We start from the raw sequence: 19,188 nt of genomic DNA, 5'->3' as shown, positions 1-19,188 counted from the left end.
ACCCCCGCCCCGGCCCCGCTTTTCCCCTCGGCTGCACCACGGCCCCTGTGTTTATTTTAGCCACTGTTCAGGCCAGGTTGCCAGCCAAGTCCTTCCTTCACTGCCAGACCCAGCCAGATGGGGATAATTAGGCCTGGATTAAGCTAAAGCTTTAACTCTTTATAAGGCAGCAGCGCTGCACAGCCCCTCGCACCTCCTCTCCAGCTCCATCGGCTCCCTGCCATCGTCCCGCCCGCGTGTTTACAGGTGCACGTTTCTGGAGCACGAGGAAACCTCCTCACAAACCAGATAAAAGCATTTTTCGCAGGTTACTCACGGCCGCAGCAGCCGCCAGCCGAGAAGATCCAGCACCGAGGGGCGTGCTGCGTCCTTCCTTCCTCTGCGGGAGAGACCTGGCCACAGCAGATCCGAACCGGCACCTGCCTCGGGGGCTGCGCGCCATTAAATACCTGATGTGCTGACCTTACTCATCCAGAAGAGGTTTTCCCAAAAAAGGTCCTCAACTCAGCCCAGCCCGAGACGCTCACTGACCTCTGCATGACTCCCACCAACCTCATCTTCACTCGGGAGACTGCTGCCAACAAATAGCTGAAAAAAAAATAATTTAAAAAATAAAGTTCCTCTGTCTTTCGCGGTGGGACACAGACCAAGCTAACGAGACCAAGCACGCCAAGCTCCGTGCGCACGGCTAACGAGTTCCTCCTCGCTTCCATCCCGTTTTGGCCTCTACCCACACCACAAACTGTTCAGAGCTGGGCAACACGTTTGAGCTCGACCCAAAGCAGCGCTCAAGGCGTGGAACTCAACCCACCCCAGCACGGCGCACAGCCGGAACAAGGCAGCGTCCCCAGGCGCAGCGGGCTGGCGGGTGGTCACCGCGGTGAGCTGCGACAGCACAGCGAGCAGCCAACTCCCTCCAGCGGCTGCATCTGCGGTCGTATCTGGGGAGAGAGGGGATTTAACGCGCTCCCTCCTCCTCCTCCCGTTGAGAGAACCACCCGAAGGCACACACAGGTCAGCCGTGGCGCCGGGAGGGAATCACCAGCAAGAGCTCTTCCCCAGCCAGGTTACCGTGACGTTACGCTCACGCCACTGTGGCTGTGCTCCAAAACCCAGGGCCAAGCGAAGGCTAGACCTCAAACGGGGAGCTCCTGCCGAATCCAGACGCGGAGCGCTTCCCACGCTGACCACCCAACAGCTCGCGGCACCCATGCCTGAGCCAACGCAGGCTGAAGAACAAGTGCAAACCAAACCAATGCTTTTAATATAGATTTATTATAAAACACCGAGATACAAACCAAAAAATATAAAACATTATCAAAAACGGCCATGCTGCAGTATCTACACCAGACACCTGTCCAGGGTCTCAGCGCCGTAGCACCCAGGGCTGCCGCGGCTGCGCCGGCTCTCCCCAGACACCACCACCACAGAACCAACCCCGCGGTCCGAGGTCCCCAAGGCTTTAGGCGTAATCGCACTCGAACGCGTACTCCCTCCGCTTGAAATGCTTCTTCTTCTTCAGCTTCCCAGCCCCCAAGATGCTGTAGTTATAATCAGATGTGACGTAGGGGATCTCTCCCTCAACTCCTTGCTGGACAGAGGAAAAACACAAGCAGAAACAACTTCAGGGGAAGCACTTTCCTCTGCAGACTGACAGAGCTGACTGGTGGAAAGGAGCAAGCTACCACCGAGCAAACCCTGCTCTGGTATCCGAAACACGAGAGGAATGTTCTCCTCTCCCTTCTTTCTATGCATTAGGGACAATTTCCCAGGGAGATAACCATCTGCTAATGCCCAGACACCTCCAGACAGGCATTCGCCTCGGAAAGAAGGGAAAGCCCGCCAGCCAGCCTGAGCTCAGCCAGCTCCCACGCCCTTCCCATGCAGCTCCTACCTGGCCCACAAGGATGCAGTTCGGGATAGCAATATTTCCAAGGAGCAGACAATTCACTGCTCTCAGGTTTTCCGGAGGCACCGGCGTCAGAATGTGGTAAAGCTTCTTCTCCATCTCAACCCCTCGGACAATTCCTGAAAAAAAACCAAAAAAACCCATGCAAAGCTCAGTCCTAACTCCACTCAATCATTCTGGACTGTACAGTCAGACGCAGACAAAGCTCTGTGAATAAATGGCTCCTCTGGAGCCAAGAGAAGGGTTTGAGACACATCCTGAGGAAAACCCACATTGCTGTATCCCGCTTTTCCAGTATCCCAGCGCACAAACGGACAGCTGACCTCCCAAACCGCCTATCCTTGTGGATTGGTACGCTCCTACAGAAACTCGAGGAGCTCAGGGCCAAACTCCAAGTCAGAACTGTAACGTTAAATCAAATTGTGGAAGGAAACTAACAAGACAACTCAAGGAGTTCTGCGTAAGCCATGTGGAATCTGCTTTTGAGAACGTGGATCCAGAAAGCAAGGAAACTGTCAAGCTATGAAAGAGAGGAGCCACAAAAGGCACCGCTCAGTGACATTCCCCAAGGCTGTTACCACAAACCAACGAAAAATACTCGAAGCACAGCTTGTACTAGGAACAGAATACATGATCATTCTTCCACCTCATCCCATTTTTCAGTTGTTTTTGAAAGAGCAGGGAATTCTGTCACTCTGCAGCCTCACAACGCGGCAGGCGAGAGCGCAGCTCCAGGCTTCCCGGGCCGGCTCACCAAAGCCGAGGCAGTCGCAGACTGGTGTCTGCGTCAGCAAGACCGGCCCGTCGGTCTGGCATCTGATCTCATCCGGTATCCTGCAGAGCCCGACCCAGCTGGCGTTCACGGCATACATGATGTTTGTGGGAGCAACATCCGTGTGAATAACCCTGAGTGCTACAGCACTGAAAGGTACCTGAGGGGGAGAAAGGAAAAACCTGTGTCATCAGCTCGGCACCAGTTCAGTTGGAGGTCAGAGAGAAGAAGACCAGGCACACACCCGAAAGCTCCCAGCCCACGCCCGCAGACCCACCCAGCCGCCACTACCTCGGTGGCACACACACCACCCTCAGCACTAACTGAACACAGAAAACGTGCGTCGCGCTGACACTTCAGCGGAAACCTCGCTTCCAGATACGCTGAAGGAGTCATTCTCCTTGCGCAGACTCTTCCAAACCACATTTGCGCTACAAGCAGAACTGTCAGGCACCACAAGACGGGCTCTCTGCACCCCCTCCAAATATTCCAACCCCACCCATTTACCTGGTACGGCACAAGACTGTGCAGCGGGAGCACCGCTCCTACGTCCGGGGACTGCAGCTGACCCAGGTACCCCAGTATGGACATGTCACGCAGGATACCGCTGTGAACTCGCCTGGAAAACAACCGCACCACGTCATGGAAAGGCAGCGCGTCCCGGTGGCGAGTCAAACCAGATACCCCCGACAGCCCCGAGTACGCCACGCAGCGTTAAACGCTGTTTCACACAAGGTTAGTTTTTAAAGCTTCTCCCACTGAGGAAAACTCAGAGCTATGTTTTTATTACCTCTAAGGGATCGCAGGAGTTAGGGCACTGCTTCTACTTTAAAGAGGCACTGACACAGGTGGTGGCTGGTTGGTTTTGTTTTGGTTTTTTTTTTAAACAAAGCCTGTTATTAGATAATGGCTCCCTTCTCCAACCCTGATGGCCACACATCTTTCAGTCAGGCAGTTGTTGTGAGATAGAGCAATAAATTTGTTTTCCTAGATAATTCACTGGTGAAGGCTGGGTCAAAAAGAGCACTTGAAACTGGCAACAAAGACCCAAGGTCCAGGAAAATAAATGTCTGGAGATGATCAAAGCATTAGAGAAATTAAGAAATAACGTGACCATCGTCTAGGTCTGTAAGAAACGGGTAAGGAACCTCCCAATTAAAAAAGAGACATAATATTCACAGATTCTAAGTTGAAGTCATGCCCAGTGTAAAAGTAACTGACAGTAGTCACTGGGAGTAGAATAGGAACAATCCCCCATCCCCAAACCAACCCTACACAAACCTCCCCCCAAACAGAATACTCGGAAAACCCAAACCAACGACGCCCACACACAACCCCCTAATAGGTAAACCAGCAAGCTCTGACTGACTTAACAGAGCTCTCGAGGCCAAAGCACAGCAAGAGCCTTTACCGTCAGGACTAGGCATGACTTAAGCCCACGAACCACTGCGCAGCACTGAACTTTCTACTTACGCTTCACCGGCAACCCCTGCTCGCGGGAATTCTGGGTGGACGTACAGCAGCTTATACTCGGGGGCAGAGGCATCTCCCTCCCCTTCAGAGGGCTTCCAGTTCTCCGCTCCGCTCGTGCCCACGTGCTTGCACCTGCCCTGCCGCTTGCCCTTGGTGTACAGGCCAGGAGTGTGATGAACGTACTCTGGGGTGAGCGGCGCCATGGCCTTCCAGTCGTACACGTCCATCTGCACAACGTGGCTGGGCGACAACAGCCGGATGATATCAATCAGCAGCAGCAACCCCTCGCCTTCAGGGAGCAGAGAAGACACGATTGCTGCACTAATGAACAGGTCGGAACACTGCTAGAAGACCAGTGCTAGCTGAAGGGGCTTAAGCGGCATTTTACAGAGCGTGGCGGTGCACTGCTACGATTACTACGCTCCTTCCGCGGCGCCCCCCGAGAACAGATTTATCCTATTTACCTTTCACCCAGCCCATGGTGTTGATGACTAAAGGCACTTCCTTCTTGTAGGAGCTAAACACGTACTTCACGACATCGAGGTATCTTTCGGTGTCCTGCTCGCAGCTAGTCTGGCCATAATACACCATCTTGCGTGGCGTCTGCTGATGCGTGAAGGGCGGACCTGAAAACACAAGCGGCAAATCCCCAGTGGTTTCAGTAAGTCACATCAAAGCTGTCCCATCCCTGTAGGGCCTACATGCAATCCCTCCCGAAATATGCCCTCTTTTCGCACGCTAACGGTCCTTCCTGCACAGCCTGCCCCTGTGGAGAACCCCGTCTGTCACTGGCAAGGCTCCACACCAGGAGTTTTGTTTGTTTGGGGTTTCAGGTGTTTTTCTTGTTTATTTTAAATCACTGGCTACACACTTGTGCACTTTAAAACAACAACCTATGTGGATCCACTTTGCATTTCTCAAGCTAGTTTCACCTACAGATACGAAAAACAGGGAAAGACTTTCCCATAGACACTCTTCAAATCCGAAAGGCTGAAAATCCACTTTGACATGCCACGGCCTGTTCCACCACCTTAAAAACAACTATCTTCTCTCTTTAAAACAGAAAAAAACAAGTACAGAGAGCAGCCCCATGTTACTTAGCGAGATTTTCACACAGAGCTTAGACGCCCCTAGCAAGAAAACTTCTATGGCCTTTATTTCCTATATGCACCTTTGACAGACGTGGCAACTTCCCCTAAAGCACAGCCTCTGCTCAGAAAGAGCCTTCTGAAAACGAAACAGGTTTCTGGCAACTGCAGAAAATGGCAAAACACGTACCGAGAATTGGCTCTGTTATGTCACTTAAGGACACGCATCCAGGCGGTGTAAATTCGGTCTGACCTATGTCGCATTCCATATACTCAACCAGTGGAAGGCTGCAGTGAAAGAAGCTCGTTTATTAGCGTCCGCTAAAAAAAGAAACAGGACACGACCTGGAACGCATCAGAAGCACAATCTGATTTTGTTCCAGGTCGCCCAAATTAAATTTTCGAACACAATCAAACCACCCCTTGTCTCTCTCCTTCCCGAACGAGGCAGTGTTAAGCGGGAACGCACAAGGCTCCCTACGGTTCAATACTGTACTGCAGTAACTCCGCACCCATCCAGCTTAAGAGAAGCAGCCAGAATGATAATCAGAGGTGGTACGTATCAGTGCACCGCCTGCCCCACGTTAACCGGGCACCCCGAGACCAGCCATTTGAGACTTAAAAACCTTAGAATCCTTATTTTAAGCAGGCAGTTATCAGGAGAATAGACTACATCCTGCTTTGCCAAGAATCCTCAAAGACCCTAACAAATTATAACTTACTTTGTGTTTTTAAGTCTTGTAATTCCCAGTTCCTTACTGAACCCTAACTGCTCGGTGCCCAATCAGTTCACATACTCCAAGACAGTGATTTAGCAGTTCAATAGCAATTTTTCAGCAGTCACTTTTCTGAAAGCAACCCAAGACAAGAAGGTCTGTTTTTCTGCATGCTTGTTTGTTTTTAAAAGATGAGCCATCTTCCATCTTCAACAGTAACGCTATTCTGAGAATCTTGGCAGACAGGTTTTTTCCTTCTCCTAAATCCCATGCAGTACTTAAAAACTTGTAGGACACGAAAAGACTCACCGATTCAGTAACAGATTAATCAGGTATCTGTTAAATGTCGATTTCCCAGTGTTTTTCGGGCCACACACCAGAACCACCGGGACAGCTTCATCTTCCGCTGGAAAAACAAACAAACTCTGAAATAGACCAGGCTGTCAGTTTTTGGATGTGCCTTGTTTACATACATTGGAGTAAAAAAAAAAAAAAAGCCCTGAAAAAACCGACAGACTCTGTGGTCTGACTAGGACATATTTTAAGTAAAGTGAAAAAATTCCATTAAGGATAGGTACCAATGTAAAGGGAAAAGGCTCCTGAAGTGAGAAGCAAGCCCTAGCACTAACATGTACAAACTCCAACCGCTCAGAGCATTTTAAATACTGCTGGACAAGTAAGGGAGTATTTTCTCTACTCGCTACAAAAGAGAGCAGAATGAGTTTTGACGTCAGACTAGGAAGTGTCTTCACAGCAGCAAGCTGCCTGTCTGGCAGCAGAGGCACAAACCCGCTTGAGGTCATGCACAAGCTCAAGACCCTCACTATTTAGGGGTAAAACACGATGTTCAACCAGCGCCTGTCGCAGGGCTCGCTCTCCCTAACGTGCAGTGCCTCATGACTTTCCTTTCTTCAGGCTACTAAAGCCTCCGACCCCGCCAGGCGCACGCCGCTCACCGCAGCACGCTTGGATCAGCTCCTCCAGGGCCACAAGCATGCTCTCCGACACCAGCAGCCCGCGGTCGGGGCTACACTTCACCATGCCAACAGACGCCAGAACGGCGTCTTCCGGTGTGAAGCTGGCTTCTTCCTTTTTCTGGGGAAGAGCGGAAAAATGCTCAGAGAGGCGCGCGTCAGGCCCGGGAGTGGCGCAGCCGGACGCCGACAGGCACGCCAAGGGGGGCGGCCGCCTGTCGCTCCGCACCGGGCCCGTTTTGGGGGACGCGCGGCGCCCACGACGCCCTGTGGGTCTCACCTGGGGCTCGAAGAGGCGCGACAGCGGCGGGTGGCTGAGCAGGAACCGCGTCACCGGCGTGTCCAGGTGCTCCAGCAGCACCAGGGCGCAGTCGGGCGAGAACCGCGCCATCACCTTCACCCGCGCCTCTGCCGGGGGGGACGGCCCTCAGCCCGAGCCGGGGGGCGGTGGCGCCGCCGCACACAAGATGGCGGGCGCCCCGCACCGCGCCGCCGCACACAAGATGGCGGGCGCCCCGCACCGCACGCGAAATGGCTGCCTCCCCGCACCGCACGCGAAATGGCGGAGCGCAGCCCTTCCCACCCCCCGTTCCCGGCCGGCACTCACGGCGGCGGACGCTGTGCGCCCGCATGGCGGCGCGGGCGGCGGCGCGGAGCTGGCGGAGGTCGGCGGCGGGCGGGCGGGCGGCGGGCAGCGCCTCCAGGCTGAGCGCGCAGTGCGTGGCCGGCGAGAAGACCGGCAGCGCCGGCTGGTGCGAGGCCACGGCGAAGCCCAGGACGCGGACGGCGCCGTAGAGGCAGCGCAGGCGGCACTTGCCGGTGAAGGTCAGCGCCTGCGGCGGGGGAGAGCGCGGTGAGGCGGCGGAGGCGGCGCGGGGGGCAGCGGGGCCGGTCGGTGCCCACCTGCCGCGGCGCCAGGACGAGCACGGCGGCGCCCTCCGCCGCCTCCACGGCCGCCAGCCCCGGCTCTGCCGGCGGCACCATGCCGGCGCGGGCGAAGGAGGCGGCGAACTCCCTCCAGGCCGCCTCCGCCCGGCTCCCCCGGGACGGGGCCCGGCGGGGGCGGCGGGCCGAGGGGCCGCGCCGCGCGGGCATGGCCGCCTCAGCCTCCCTCCGCCTCCGCCCCCGGGGCCGCCCCTCGGCCGAGCGCCGCCCGCCGCGTTAAGAGGCGCCGCCCGCCGGCCGGCACCGCCCCGCCATGCCGCTGCCCGCCCTGCTCTGCCTCTGCGCGGCCGCCGCCGCCTCCACCTCCTTCCGCAGCCGCGGCGATTACCGCCTGGCCGGCTTCTTCTCCCTGCACAGCTCGGCGCCGCGGGCCGCCGCCCGCCCGCTGGTGGACGGCTGCGACGAGTGAGTCCCCCTCGCCCCGCTTTCCCCCCCGCAAACTCGCGGGTTTTTCCTCCCTGAAAACCGCTCCTGTGTTCGCGCAGTGCCGCTGCCTTCAAGAACCACGGCTACTGCCTGTCGCAAGCCATGCGCTTCGCCGTGGAGGAGATAAACAACTCCAGCGCGCTCCTGCCCAACGTCACCCTGGGGTACGACATCCACGACACCTGCTCGGAGCCCACCAACCTCCACGCCACGCTGCGCGCCCTCACCCAGAAAGGCGGGCAGGACGTCACGATGCTCCCCTCCTTCCACCGCTACGAGCCGCAGGCAGTGGCTGTCATCGGGCCCGACAGCACGCAGCTGACCCTTACCACAGCGGCCATCCTCGGTATCTTCCTTGTACCGGAGGTAAGCGCGGCTCCCCCAGCAGATGAAGAAAAGTCAGCCTGAGGGAGTGATGGTTTGAGGGAGGACGGGCTTGGAGCTGAGGAGCCAGGCTGAGCTGGAAACGCAGCCCCTCTGCGCGTACGCTGGCTGGGGTCTCTTCCCAGGCGCTGTCAGCTGGCAGGCAGGAATCGCGGCTGGCTCGCTGTCGTTCAAAGGTTTCTCTCGCGGCAGCACATTTAGCTCCGGGTCTGCCGCCTGCCCAGCCCCAAGTCTCTTCAGGAGACGGGCTGCCTGTGCCGTTAGCTCCTAGGGTGCCGCTGCCTCGGGAAGCGCAACCCCCTTTCTCCTGGCTCCCTTTGCAGATTAGCTACGAAGCCTCCCTGGAGACGCTGAGCCGGAAGTGGGTCTACCCCTCGTTCCTGCGCACCATTCCCAGCGACAGGCAGCAAGTGAAGGCCATCTTCCTGCTGCTGCAGCAGTTCAGGTGGACCTGGGTCGCACTGCTGGGCAGCGACAACGCCTACGGCAGGCACGGCCTGGACACCCTCTACAAGCTGCTGACCGCGAGCGACGTGTGCGTTGCCTACCGAGGCATCATCCCCGCCAACAAGGACGCCAGCAGCCCGGAGCTCCACAACCTGGTCAGAATCCTCACGGACAGCAGGGTCAACGTCACCGTCGTCTTCTCCAGCAGGCAAAGCGCCCGCCTTCTCTTTGAGGTGGCGGTCCAGAGGAACGTCACGGGCATGGTGTGGGTCGGTTCCGAAGACTGGTCATTAGCTCAAACGATCTGGCAGGTGCCTGGCATCCAGAGTATCGGCTCGGTGATTGGGATGTCGCTTGAGAAGACAGAGCCCACGATGCTGAAACGCTTTGAATCTTGGAAGGCGGCAGAGGAAAACGCCGCGGCTAAATGTGCCGGCAGCACGGAGGCAGGCGGGGGAATCGGAGGGAGCGCCCAACTGGACTGCACCCAGCGCTGCACCGGCTGCGCCTTGCTCGCCGCTCCCCCAAACGCGTACAATGCTCGGGCCTCCTTCAGCGTGTACTCAGCCGTGTACGCGGTGGCCCACGGCCTCCACGACCTGCTGGGCTGTGCCTCGGGGGCCTGCAGCAAAGGCACCGTCTATCCCTGGCAGGTAAGAGCAACACGAGGATGGATGATCGTTCCTCGCAGGGAAGGGAACCTTGTCCCCAGGGGTTTTGTGTCCCTCTGGAAGGCTCGTGTCCCAGCTGAGGAGCCTCCTGGGCTTCAGCCGCCCATCGCAATCAGAGCAGCCTGAACCCAGACCCAGACTCCCGCCCTGGATCGCTCTGTTCCTCTGCTGCCAGCCCCTCGCAGAAACCTGGAAGGGCCTTTCTGCAGCTGGGCATACGCTGGCTGCTGGGGGCTGGAAAGAGGAGCCAGAGCAGAGAAGGGCCCCTCTAGCACGTCTCCCTCCCAAGACAAGGCACTCCCCAGCGGGAGCCTCGTCATCAAGAGGGGCTCTTCTCTTACTCTTCTGTTTTACAGCTCCTACAAAAAATCAGGCGAGTAAACTTCACCCTGTACAAGAGCCGCATCTCTTTTGACACCAACGGGGACATTCATAAAGGCTACGACATCGTCATGTGGAACTGGAGCGGCCCGAGCTGGACCTTCGATGTGATAGGAACTTTCAGCGTGAACCCCAACAAGCTGAGCATTGACCGGGGCAAAATGCTGTGGCACACAAAAGATCGCCAGGTACCGTTCTGCATCCAGATCTTACGTACTGCTCACTGCAGGGGCAGCTACATCCCCAGCACTGCCGGTCCTGGGGTATGTACCCACAGCAGGACGAAAATGGGAGCAGACGGAGGCGGTATGGAGGGGGTGATCTGTGTTCTGAGTACCGGCTTTCATGCTTACCAAAAACATGCAGGGCACATGAATCGAAAAGGCTCCTGGGTCCTACCTGTAACAGGTCTCATTTTTTCACCGCCTCTGTAAGAACCACAACGCGGTGAGCTCTCAGCTCCCGCCCCGTCTGTCCCGAAAGCCGGCAGCGAGCTGCCCGAACGCTGCCAGGCCCGGGCCTGCGCTCAGCGAGGGGTCCTGCTGCCACCCCGCTCGCCCCCCTGACCCTCACCGCGCTCCAAACAGGCTCCCGCCTCGCTCTGCTCCAAGGCCTGTCAGCCCGGGGAGAAGCGGCTGCAGCGGAGCCGCCACCGATGCTGCTTCAGTTGCGTGGGCTGCCCGGCAGGAACCTTCCTGAACAGATCGGGTCAGTACGCCCCCGGGGGCCGCCCCCTCCTCCTTCCCACTGAGCTCCCCTGCCTGCGCCCTGCCTCCTCGTCCCATCAGCTCCTTGCTTCCGTCTCGCTGCTCCCCAGCCTCTGCCCTCCCGCTCTCTCTCCCTCCCTGCGGTCAGTAAACGCCTCTGAGCTGACCTGGCCACGGTCAGTCTGCCTCACATTTGGGTTTTGCAAAGCCCGTGCCCCGCGCTTTCCGGGGAGCGCTGCCCGCCGGTCAAACAGCCAGCGGAGCCGGCGCCCGCAGAGCCCCTTTTCCGGAAGCCAGGGGACAAGGGGTGTCCGGCCTGACAGCTGTTTCCTGCACCGCATCCTCCGGCAGGGAAATTCGACCTGGTGGTTTGTGCCGCAGATGGCACCCGGGGCTCCTGGCATATGGAAATGTCCCCTGCCTGTGGCAAGGGCAGCCAGGAGTCGCTAGCCACAACAACAAACCCCTTCCTGGCAGCTGCTCCCTTGGCAGCCTCGGCCCACACCTAGGCTGACGGGGGCGGAAAGGGGCAGCTCTGGGTAACAGCGGGAGCAGGGAGCCCCCAAATATACTGATCCATACCCCAGCCCACAGGAGCGGGGCTGCTGCAGACCTTTCCCTTCGCAGGTTACTGCTGGATGTGCAAGCCCCTTCCCACTCATAGCCCACGCACCCCTGAGCCTCAGCTCAAGCAGCTGTGCCCCTGTGGGCCTCGCGCCTCTCATCTCAAGCAGCGGACTTTTGGGAAAAGAGCCCCTCTCTGCTCCCTGAGACTTGGAAGCGCCCGAGGGGAAGGAGCGGGGTGTGAGGAGCGGGCAGCTCTTGCAGCGAGCCCGGGGGGCTGTGAGGGCGGGGTGCTCCACCGCGGCAGATCTCTTACCGGGGTCCGTGGTGCACAAGGTGCCTCTGTCACCGCCCGGCCTCGTGTCCTCCACAGACCTCTACGGCTGCCAGCCCTGCGGGGTGGACGAGTGGGCCCCGGCGAGGAGCGAAACTTGCTTCAGCCGCACCGTGGAGTTTCTGTCCTGGTCCGAGCCGCTCTCCTGGGCGCTGCTGATCCCCACCGTCCTCCTCATGCTGCTCATGGCAGGGCTGGCCGTCCTCTTTGCCCTGCACGCCTCCACGCCGGTGGTCAAGTCTGCGGGCGGGACGATGTGCTTCCTCATGCTGGGCTCTCTGGCCTGCACCTGCAGCAGCCTTTTCTGCTACTTCGGGGAGCCCACCCGGCACACCTGCCTGCTGCGGCTCCCCCTCTTCACCATCAGCTTCACCGTCTTCCTCTCGTGCGTGGCGACGCGCTCCTTCCAGATCATCTGCATCTTCAAGCTGAACGCGCGCTGGCCGGCCCTCTACGAGGCCTGGCTGCGGTGCCGGGGGCCCGTGCTCTTCGTCGCCGCCAGCACGGCGGCCCAGGCGCTGCTGTGCCTGGCCGCGGAGGCCGCCAGCCCCTCGGTGCCGCGCAGGGACTACGGCGCGTCGGCCGAGCGGGTGGTGCTGGCCTGCGGCCCCGGCTCCGCGGCGAGCAGGGCCGCCGTCGCCCACACCCTCCTGCTCAGCGCCGGCTGCTTCGCGCTCAGCTACGCGGGCAAGGACCTGCCCGCCGGCTACAACGAGGCCAAGTGCCTGACCGGCTGCCTGCTGCTGCACCTGGGCTGCTCCGCCGCCGTGCTCTGCGCGCAGGGCGCGTTCCGCGGCCGGGGGGAGGCGGCGGCGCGGGTGCTCGGCGGCCTCTGCACGCTGGGCGCCCTGCTGGGCGGCTACTTCCTGCCGAAGGCCTTCGTCATCCTGCTGCGGCCGCGCCTCAACACGCCCGAGCACTTCCAGATGGCGATCCAGCGCTACACGCGGCGCCTGGCCGCCGCCTGAGCCCCGGGGCCGGGCCGCCGCCGCCGCCCCCGCCGCCACGCCCGCGCAGCCCGCCCGCTCCCCGCCGCCCGCGGCGGGCCCCTCTGCCGTCACATCCGGCGCGCCCTGACGCCACCTCCGGCGCGCTGCCGAGATGGCGGCGGCGCGCGGGGCCCGGTAGCGGCGCGGGCATGGCGGCGGCGGCGGCGCACAGCGTGCGCGTCCTGCGGGAGCTGAACCGGCAGCGCGCCGCGGGGCAGTTCTGCGACGCCACGCTGGGCGTGGGCGGGCGGGAGTTCCGCGCGCACTGGCCGGTGCTGGCCAGCTGCTCCCGCTTCTTCCGCGCGCGCGGCCCCGGCGGCCCGGTGGCGCTGCCCGACGGCCTCGCCGACACCTTCCAGCTGCTCCTCGACTTCTTCTACACCGGCCGCCTGGCGCTCACCGCCCACAACCGCGCCCGCCTCCTGGCCGCCGCCGAGCAGCTCGGCGTGCCCGACGCCGTGGCGCTGTGCCGCGCCTTCCGCCCCGCCGCCCCCCGCCAGCGGCCCCGCCGCGCCGCCGCCGCCCCCCCGCTCCACGGCCGCCCCGGGGAGGCGGAGGCCTTGGCCCCCCCGCAGCCCGGCGGCCAGGCGGTGCGTGAGGGGCACGGGACGGGAGCGGGGCGGGGGAGCGGGCCGCCCGCCCGGCGGGGGAGGCGCGGTGACGGCCGCCTGTTCCCTCGCAGGCCACCCCCCCGGCCCCGGAGGAGGCGGCGGCGGGAGACGGCGGGCGAGGGGACAGCGACGCCGAGTCCCTCCCCGAGAAAAGGGCCCCGCGGAACAGAAAGAGCCCCCCGCCGGGGAAGGCGCCCGGCGGCGCGGGGGCGGCGGGGGGCAGAAAAGGTTCAGCGGTGCCGGCCGAGTGCCCCACATGTCACAAAACCTTCCTCAGCAAATATTACCTGAAAGTGCACAACAGGTAACGCTCCGGCATCTCCTTCCCTCTGCATCCACGCGCAGGGGTGGGCGCGCTGCCGCGGGACAGACGGGGGGCTCCGTCTGCCCCCCGCGCCCCCCGTGCGCGGGGCTGCTTTCAGCCGGGGGGGATTACGCGCCTCCGAGAGCTGCAGCGACTCTCCTGGGCTGGAGCAGCCCCGCTTGAAGAGGCGGCGGCGTTGAGGGCCTCTTGCAGGGGACGCGCTGGCTGCAGGCGGGCGGTGGCAGCCCGGCCTTTGGGGTTCAGAATCAGCACGGGCCGGGGGGGAAGGCGCCCGCGCGGCGGGGAGCGCCCCGGCCTGGCTGGGCGCTGTGAGAAGCTTCGGGGTGGGAGAGGGGAGCGAAGCGGGCGCCTGCAGGGCGGGCGCTGGCTCCAGGCTCGGCGGCGAGGGGCAAACCTCAGCCCTGTGAAGCCGAGGTTCCCCGGAGCACGGCGGCACCAGTGGCTGCACCACGCTGCGACGGGATCAGCCAAGCTGGCGCCAAAGGCCGCTTCCGGGCGACTGAATGTTGGTGCTGAGGCTGTAAAAGCTGCCTGGTCCTCCCTCTCCCTTCCCAGTTCCCAGTGTCGTTGCCGGGCCCGTTCGTGCGTCGCTGCTGCTGGAGCGGCAGTGATGGGTGCTCTCCGTTTGTATCCCCCCTAGGAAACACACTGGAGAAAAGCCCTTTGAATGTTCCAAGTGCGGCAAGTGTTATTTCAGAAAAGAGAATCTCCTGGAACACGAAGCCAGAAACTGCATGAACCGCTCTGAGCAGGTACGCCCGGGGGGCTGCCGCCGGTGGTCTGGAGGGCGGGAGCGGAATTTGAGGTTTTTTCCAGCCACAGGCCAGGTCTCGCTCGGCTACAAAAACCCCTCCTCGGCGCGGCGCGTGTGCAACGGCCAGGGCCCCCCCAGCGCGCTGCCGATGAGGACGGCCGCAGCCTTTGATTTACCAGACAGCTCTCGCTGTGTCTGTTCCAAGCACGCGGGATTCTCTTTGTACCCAAAAGACCCCCATCGCCGTGGGCGCGGGTCAAACCTGAGAACCAGGTCCCGGCGTCCGAGTGCCGAGCCCTGCTCCGGGCTGCGGGCCCCACGGAAGCCGACGCATCCCCTGTCTCGTGCAGGTTTTCACGTGTTCGGTGTGCCAGGAGGCGTTCAAGAGGCGAATGGAACTGCGGCTGCACATGGTGTCGCACACGGGGGAGATGCCGTACAAGGTCAGCAGCGCGTGCCTCCCGCCCCGGCGCCAGGGAAGGGCGGGCGAGCCTTTCCGGTGCGGGCAGCCTGGCCCAGCCCGTCAGCGGAGCGGCGTGCTCCGGCTCCCTTCCCCAGTCTGCGGCAGCCCGCTGCGGGTCGTTCCCCGTCTCGGAGCCGCAGTGCGCTCCAGGGAGGCGCCGAGGGCAGGCGCTTCCTGCAGCTTTACCAGGGATTTGTTTTCTGCTCCCCTGCCCCTCGTGCCGGCGCGCTGACGGTCCTCTCCTTGCTCCAAGATGGCTGTTCGGGGGGTGGCCGGCAGCTGACCCTCCTCTCCTGCCTTGCAGTGCTCCTCCTGCGCCCAGCAGTTCATGCAGAAGAAGGACCTGCAGAGCCACATGATAAAGCTGCACGGCGCGCCAAAGCCCCACGCAGTAAGGGGGGCAGGCGGGTGGCGCTGGGCCTGCGGGAGGGAATTCTGCGCTCCGGCCTGGCCTGGCGAGCGGCACCCCTGGTCCTTTGGCTCTGTTAGCGAGGCAGGGAGCGACAGAGCTGCTGGAAACTGGTTTTGTGGGTCCAGGCGCAGCCCTCCGCATTGTTTTGGCCGATAGACCCAAGTACCAACCAGCGTTTCGCTTTTGCGGGCTGTCTCATCTCACAGGTGTCGTGGAGCTGGGGTGCTGCCGCGGGGAGGGCCCCAGAGCGGCAGCGGCGGGCGGAGGGACGGGCCTGGGGTGGCGGGCAGGTCCGTCGTGGGCGTGTGCTGCCAACCGCGCCCGGGCGAGCTGCCTAACCCCGCGGTCTCCTGTGGCCTTGCAGTGCTCGACCTGCTCCAAGTGCTTTCTGTCTCGGACAGAGCTGCGCCTGCACGAAGCCTTCAAGCACCGGGGAGAGAAGCTGTTTGTCTGCGAGGAGTGTGGGCACAGGGCCTCAAGTCGCAACGGCCTGCAGATGCACATCAAGGCCAAGCACAGGTATGGCGTGGCCCGCGGCCTCCCCCGCGCCACTCCGTCGCTCCCGGCCGCGCTTCTGCCCCCAGGGGCCTGGCTGGGCGGTGCCGGGGAGAGCAGTTGGTGGGAGGGCAGCAAGCACCCCCCTTCCCAGAGGTGCTGCATCAAAACGTCTGCCAGGAATCTGCGCTTCCTCTGAGCGTGCGGCCGCAGTAACGCGGGCGACGACCAAAGCTCAGCAGCTCGGCTAATCCGTGGTCCTGAAGCGGCAAGCGTGCGGCAGCAGCTGCTCGGCACGCTCATCCTTGGCGTTCCGTTTCCTGTGCTGGTTGTGACGCTCAAGGGGCGGGAGGCTGCAGCTCGGGAATAGCCTTCCTGGGCCTCCAGACACCGCAGTCTGAGACGGGCTGAAGCGGGATTTCATTAGAAGAGCTCTGGGCGAGGAGCAGCAGCCAGCCTGAGGGGCGGAACTGGCAGAGGCACAGACGGAAGCAGCGTTTTGCCTGCCCGCAGGAACGAGCGGCCCTACGTGTGCGAGTTCTGCCACCACGCCTTCACGCAGAAAGCCAACCTCAACATGCACCTGCGCACGCACACCGGCGAGAAGCCCTTCCAGTGCCACCTCTGCGGGAAGACCTTCAGGACGCAAGGTACCCCCGGGCGTGCGGTGGGGGTGGGGAGGGCCGAGCACCACGCTCCGGTATCCGCGACCCCCAGAAAGCGGCCGTGCTGCGAAACCGCCTTCTGCTGCCACTTTCCCCGGGGAGCAAAGCCGCGGTCTGGTTTGCGAATGCTGCCGCTGACAGAAGGGGAGGAAATGGATGAGTTTTCCCCCGTAACGGTTTGCTTGGACCAGCAGGCTGCTGCTTGTTCCGCTTCTAAGCCTTCCTAACCAGCCTGGCGCAGACCGAGCGCCCTGCGCACGCGCGTCTTTGCTGCGGCGTGGTGCGTACCCGAGCCCTGGGACGGGGGGCGTGCGCCGCACCGCTGACCCGGGGCTCTCCCCCTCTTTTCCCCCCGGGACGGCAGCGAGCCTGGACAAGCACAACCGGACCCACACCGGCGAGCGCCCCTTCAGCTGCGAGTTCTGCGATCAGCGCTTCACGGAGAAGGGGCCCCTGCTGAGGCACATCGCCAGCCGGCACCAGGAGGGGCGGCCCCACTTCTGCCAGATCTGCGGGAAAACCTTCAAAGGTAACGGCCGGGGCGCTGAGCTTTGCGCGGCCCCTTCCGTGGTGGGCTGGCATCCCCGCCAGCGTTTGCTGCCCGGTGCCAATGGGCTCTGCCTTCCCTTCCAGCTGTTGAGCAGCTGCGCGTCCACGTCCGCCGGCACAAGGGCGTGAGGAAGTTCGAGTGCACCGAGTGCGGCTACAAGTTCACGCGGCAGGTGAGGCTGAGGCCTTTGCCGGCTCCTGGGCCGCCGTGGAGCGCGTTGTGCCAGGGCAGCCGGCCCTCACTGGGCCCTCGCCCTGCCTCTTCCTTTTGCAGGCTCACCTGAGGCGTCACATGGAGATTCACGACCGGGTGGAGAACTACAACCCGCGGCAGCGGAAGCTGCGGAACCTGATCATCGAGGACGAGAAGGCCGTGGTGGTGGCACTGCAGCCGCCGCCAGAGCTGGAGGTGGGCTCCGCCGAGGTGATCGTGGAGTCGCTGTCCCGTGGCTCCCTGCCCGAGGAGATCCCCGTGCAGAGACTCTGCTCAAATGAGAACTTCTCTTCGGCAGAGGTAATCGAGCAATCGCTGATTATAACAGCGGCGATTCCCGAAGACTGTGACACGTAGCGCGGCTGCCTGCGCGCGCCCTTCCTCCCAGAACACAATAAAGCCTTGAGCTGCAGCTCTGCCACGCGCGTTCTTTCCGAGTCGTGCATCCGCCCTTTCCCCACAGAGCTCCCTGCGAGGCCGCAGGGAAATGAAGTTACAGTGAAGTTATAATCAGGTCTCAAATGCAGAAAGGAAGATGCAGCTACTCAGAACGGCTGCTCGAACAAACATACGTGGGCTGTGTGAGGTGGGATGTGCCTGACTCTGTGTAATTCCATTAATTGCTTTTTAATGAGCTCACCTTCGCTGGCGCATGGCTGGCGCTCGCCTCCCGGTTCCTCCAGCACTCTCACCTTGGTCGCAGTTGTACCCTCGAGGCTGAAAGCTCACGATTAAAGCTCCCTTCCCCAGAGTGCGGCTCTGCCCCTTTCCTTAAATGCCTGCCGAAAGATTGTCTCCTCCCTTAAATCCGTGCCTTATTTCCACTTTGTTTTGTCAAGCGTCTGCTAATTGCTGTTCCTTTACCCCATTAAAGGCAGGGCACTCCTGCATCTCCTCACCACTGAGATAATTTAGCTGTTACCGCGTTATATGAAGGAGCCCAACAATGCTGAGCTCCTTTTTCAGGTGTGGGGACTTGGATTTGAAATAACGGACCCAGGGCTGCCGTGACACCGCGAACCGTTTTCTGAGTGTTCCTGGGTGAGGGAAGATCACCGAGCGTACCACACACCCCGCGTCGCTGCCACGCTCTCCCCCCTTTCCCTCTTTTACTCACCGAGAAGGCAGAAACGTCTCTGGCCTAAACGAACCTCAGGCCTAGAACGAGAAACGTCGCAGTAAAAACGTACTCGGGTCATCTTCCCCTCAAAGGCGACAGAGAGATTTATGTAACGTGTTTTATTTAACTTGACTGCTGCAAGTAAATTTAAAAACAAACTATGAGAATAAAAATACATTATCTGTAAATGTAAAATGCCTTTGCTTCAAAGGATGGTATTTAAACTACTCGGAGGTTGGGACACAATGAATTTTACAAAAAATAAATACAGCTCCGTCGCTGCTCAGCCAGCTGGGGAATCCGGGGGCGGCAGGGCCGGCAGCGAGCACGGCGGTATGCGACAGAGCGCGCGCTATTTATAGCTCAGCATAAATACCTCGGTCTGCTGCGCGCGTTCAGCTGCGCGCCGCACGCCCTCTCTCGCGGCACGACACACGCGGGACGCGGCCGTTACTCCCAGAAATGAAGGGCCCCTGCGCGTCCCCCCCGCCCAAGGTGGGCCCCACTGCACCCCAGCCTGCTGCAGCGCCGGGGACGGCTTAAACCGGCCAGGCCCCTCTGCGACCCTCCACCGGCGCGCAGCGGTTTGAAGGCACTGTCAAAGTTTCAGCCTTGGCGAACAGCCCAGCCCCCGCCAGCGGCTTTCCCGGCTCCGCAGCCGAGCAGCGCGGCACCCAGCGCTGCTCGAGGCAAACCGGATTTTTTAAAGCTGTGAAGACGCTGCCGTGGGGATGGGGCTCTGACACTGCTCCATCCAGGGGCAAGCCAGCAGGCGCGCAATCAAGTATCCAGGCTTTCCA

At 61.3% G+C, this 19,188-nt stretch overlaps 3 protein-coding genes across 5 annotated transcripts; 2 read left to right on the top strand and 1 right to left on the bottom strand.

The window, feature by feature from the left end:
• Nucleotides 1-1,256: 1,256 nt before the first annotated feature.
• On the bottom strand, nt 1,257-8,659 carry NOL9 (nucleolar protein 9). 2 transcript variants are annotated; one of them, XM_086764625.1, is made up of 12 exons: nt 8,633-8,659; nt 7,540-7,765; nt 7,213-7,340; nt 6,915-7,053; nt 6,268-6,364; nt 5,433-5,530; nt 4,619-4,780; nt 4,155-4,443; nt 3,189-3,300; nt 2,664-2,841; nt 1,895-2,028; nt 1,257-1,591 (listed from the first exon to the last, which is right to left on the bottom strand). In XM_086764625.1, the coding sequence occupies exons 1-12, from the start codon at nt 8,642-8,644 to the stop codon at nt 1,463-1,465; spliced, it is 1,704 nt and encodes a 567-aa protein (XP_086620751.1). In that variant the 5' UTR covers nt 8,645-8,659; the 3' UTR covers nt 1,257-1,462. The 2 variants fall into 2 exon arrangements, with proteins under 2 accessions (XP_086620751.1, XP_086620750.1); XM_086764624.1 differs by lacking the exon at nt 8,633-8,659 and adding an exon at nt 7,836-8,042.
• TAS1R1 (taste 1 receptor member 1) lies at nt 8,030-12,772 on the top strand. The gene is made up of 6 exons (XM_086764630.1): nt 8,030-8,282; nt 8,363-8,669; nt 9,011-9,787; nt 10,162-10,374; nt 10,774-10,894; nt 11,831-12,772. The coding sequence occupies exons 1-6, from the start codon at nt 8,131-8,133 to the stop codon at nt 12,757-12,759; spliced, it is 2,499 nt and encodes an 832-aa protein (XP_086620756.1). The 5' UTR covers nt 8,030-8,130; the 3' UTR covers nt 12,760-12,772.
• A 102-nt stretch (nt 12,773-12,874) lies between these two features.
• On the top strand, nt 12,875-17,680 carry ZBTB48 (zinc finger and BTB domain containing 48). 2 transcript variants are annotated; one of them, XM_086764627.1, is made up of 11 exons: nt 12,875-13,370; nt 13,463-13,695; nt 14,357-14,468; nt 14,821-14,913; nt 15,238-15,324; nt 15,710-15,864; nt 16,354-16,490; nt 16,870-17,034; nt 17,139-17,227; nt 17,329-17,463; nt 17,567-17,680. In XM_086764627.1, exons 1-11 carry the CDS (start codon nt 12,930-12,932, stop codon nt 17,570-17,572), a joined length of 1,653 nt encoding a protein of 550 aa, XP_086620753.1. In that variant the 5' UTR covers nt 12,875-12,929; the 3' UTR covers nt 17,573-17,680. The 2 variants fall into 2 exon arrangements, with proteins under 2 accessions (XP_086620753.1, XP_086620752.1); XM_086764626.1 differs by having other exon boundaries at nt 17,329-17,680.
• Nucleotides 17,681-19,188: the final 1,508 nt, after the last annotated feature.

This window comes from Chlamydotis macqueenii, chromosome 21, assembly GCF_036417535.1.
Source record: "Chlamydotis macqueenii isolate bChlMac1 chromosome 21, bChlMac1.mat, whole genome shotgun sequence".
In the NCBI taxonomy this organism is placed as follows: Eukaryota; Metazoa; Chordata; class Aves; order Otidiformes; family Otididae; genus Chlamydotis; species Chlamydotis macqueenii.
This window is presented reverse-complemented; position numbering and strand designations above follow the sequence as displayed.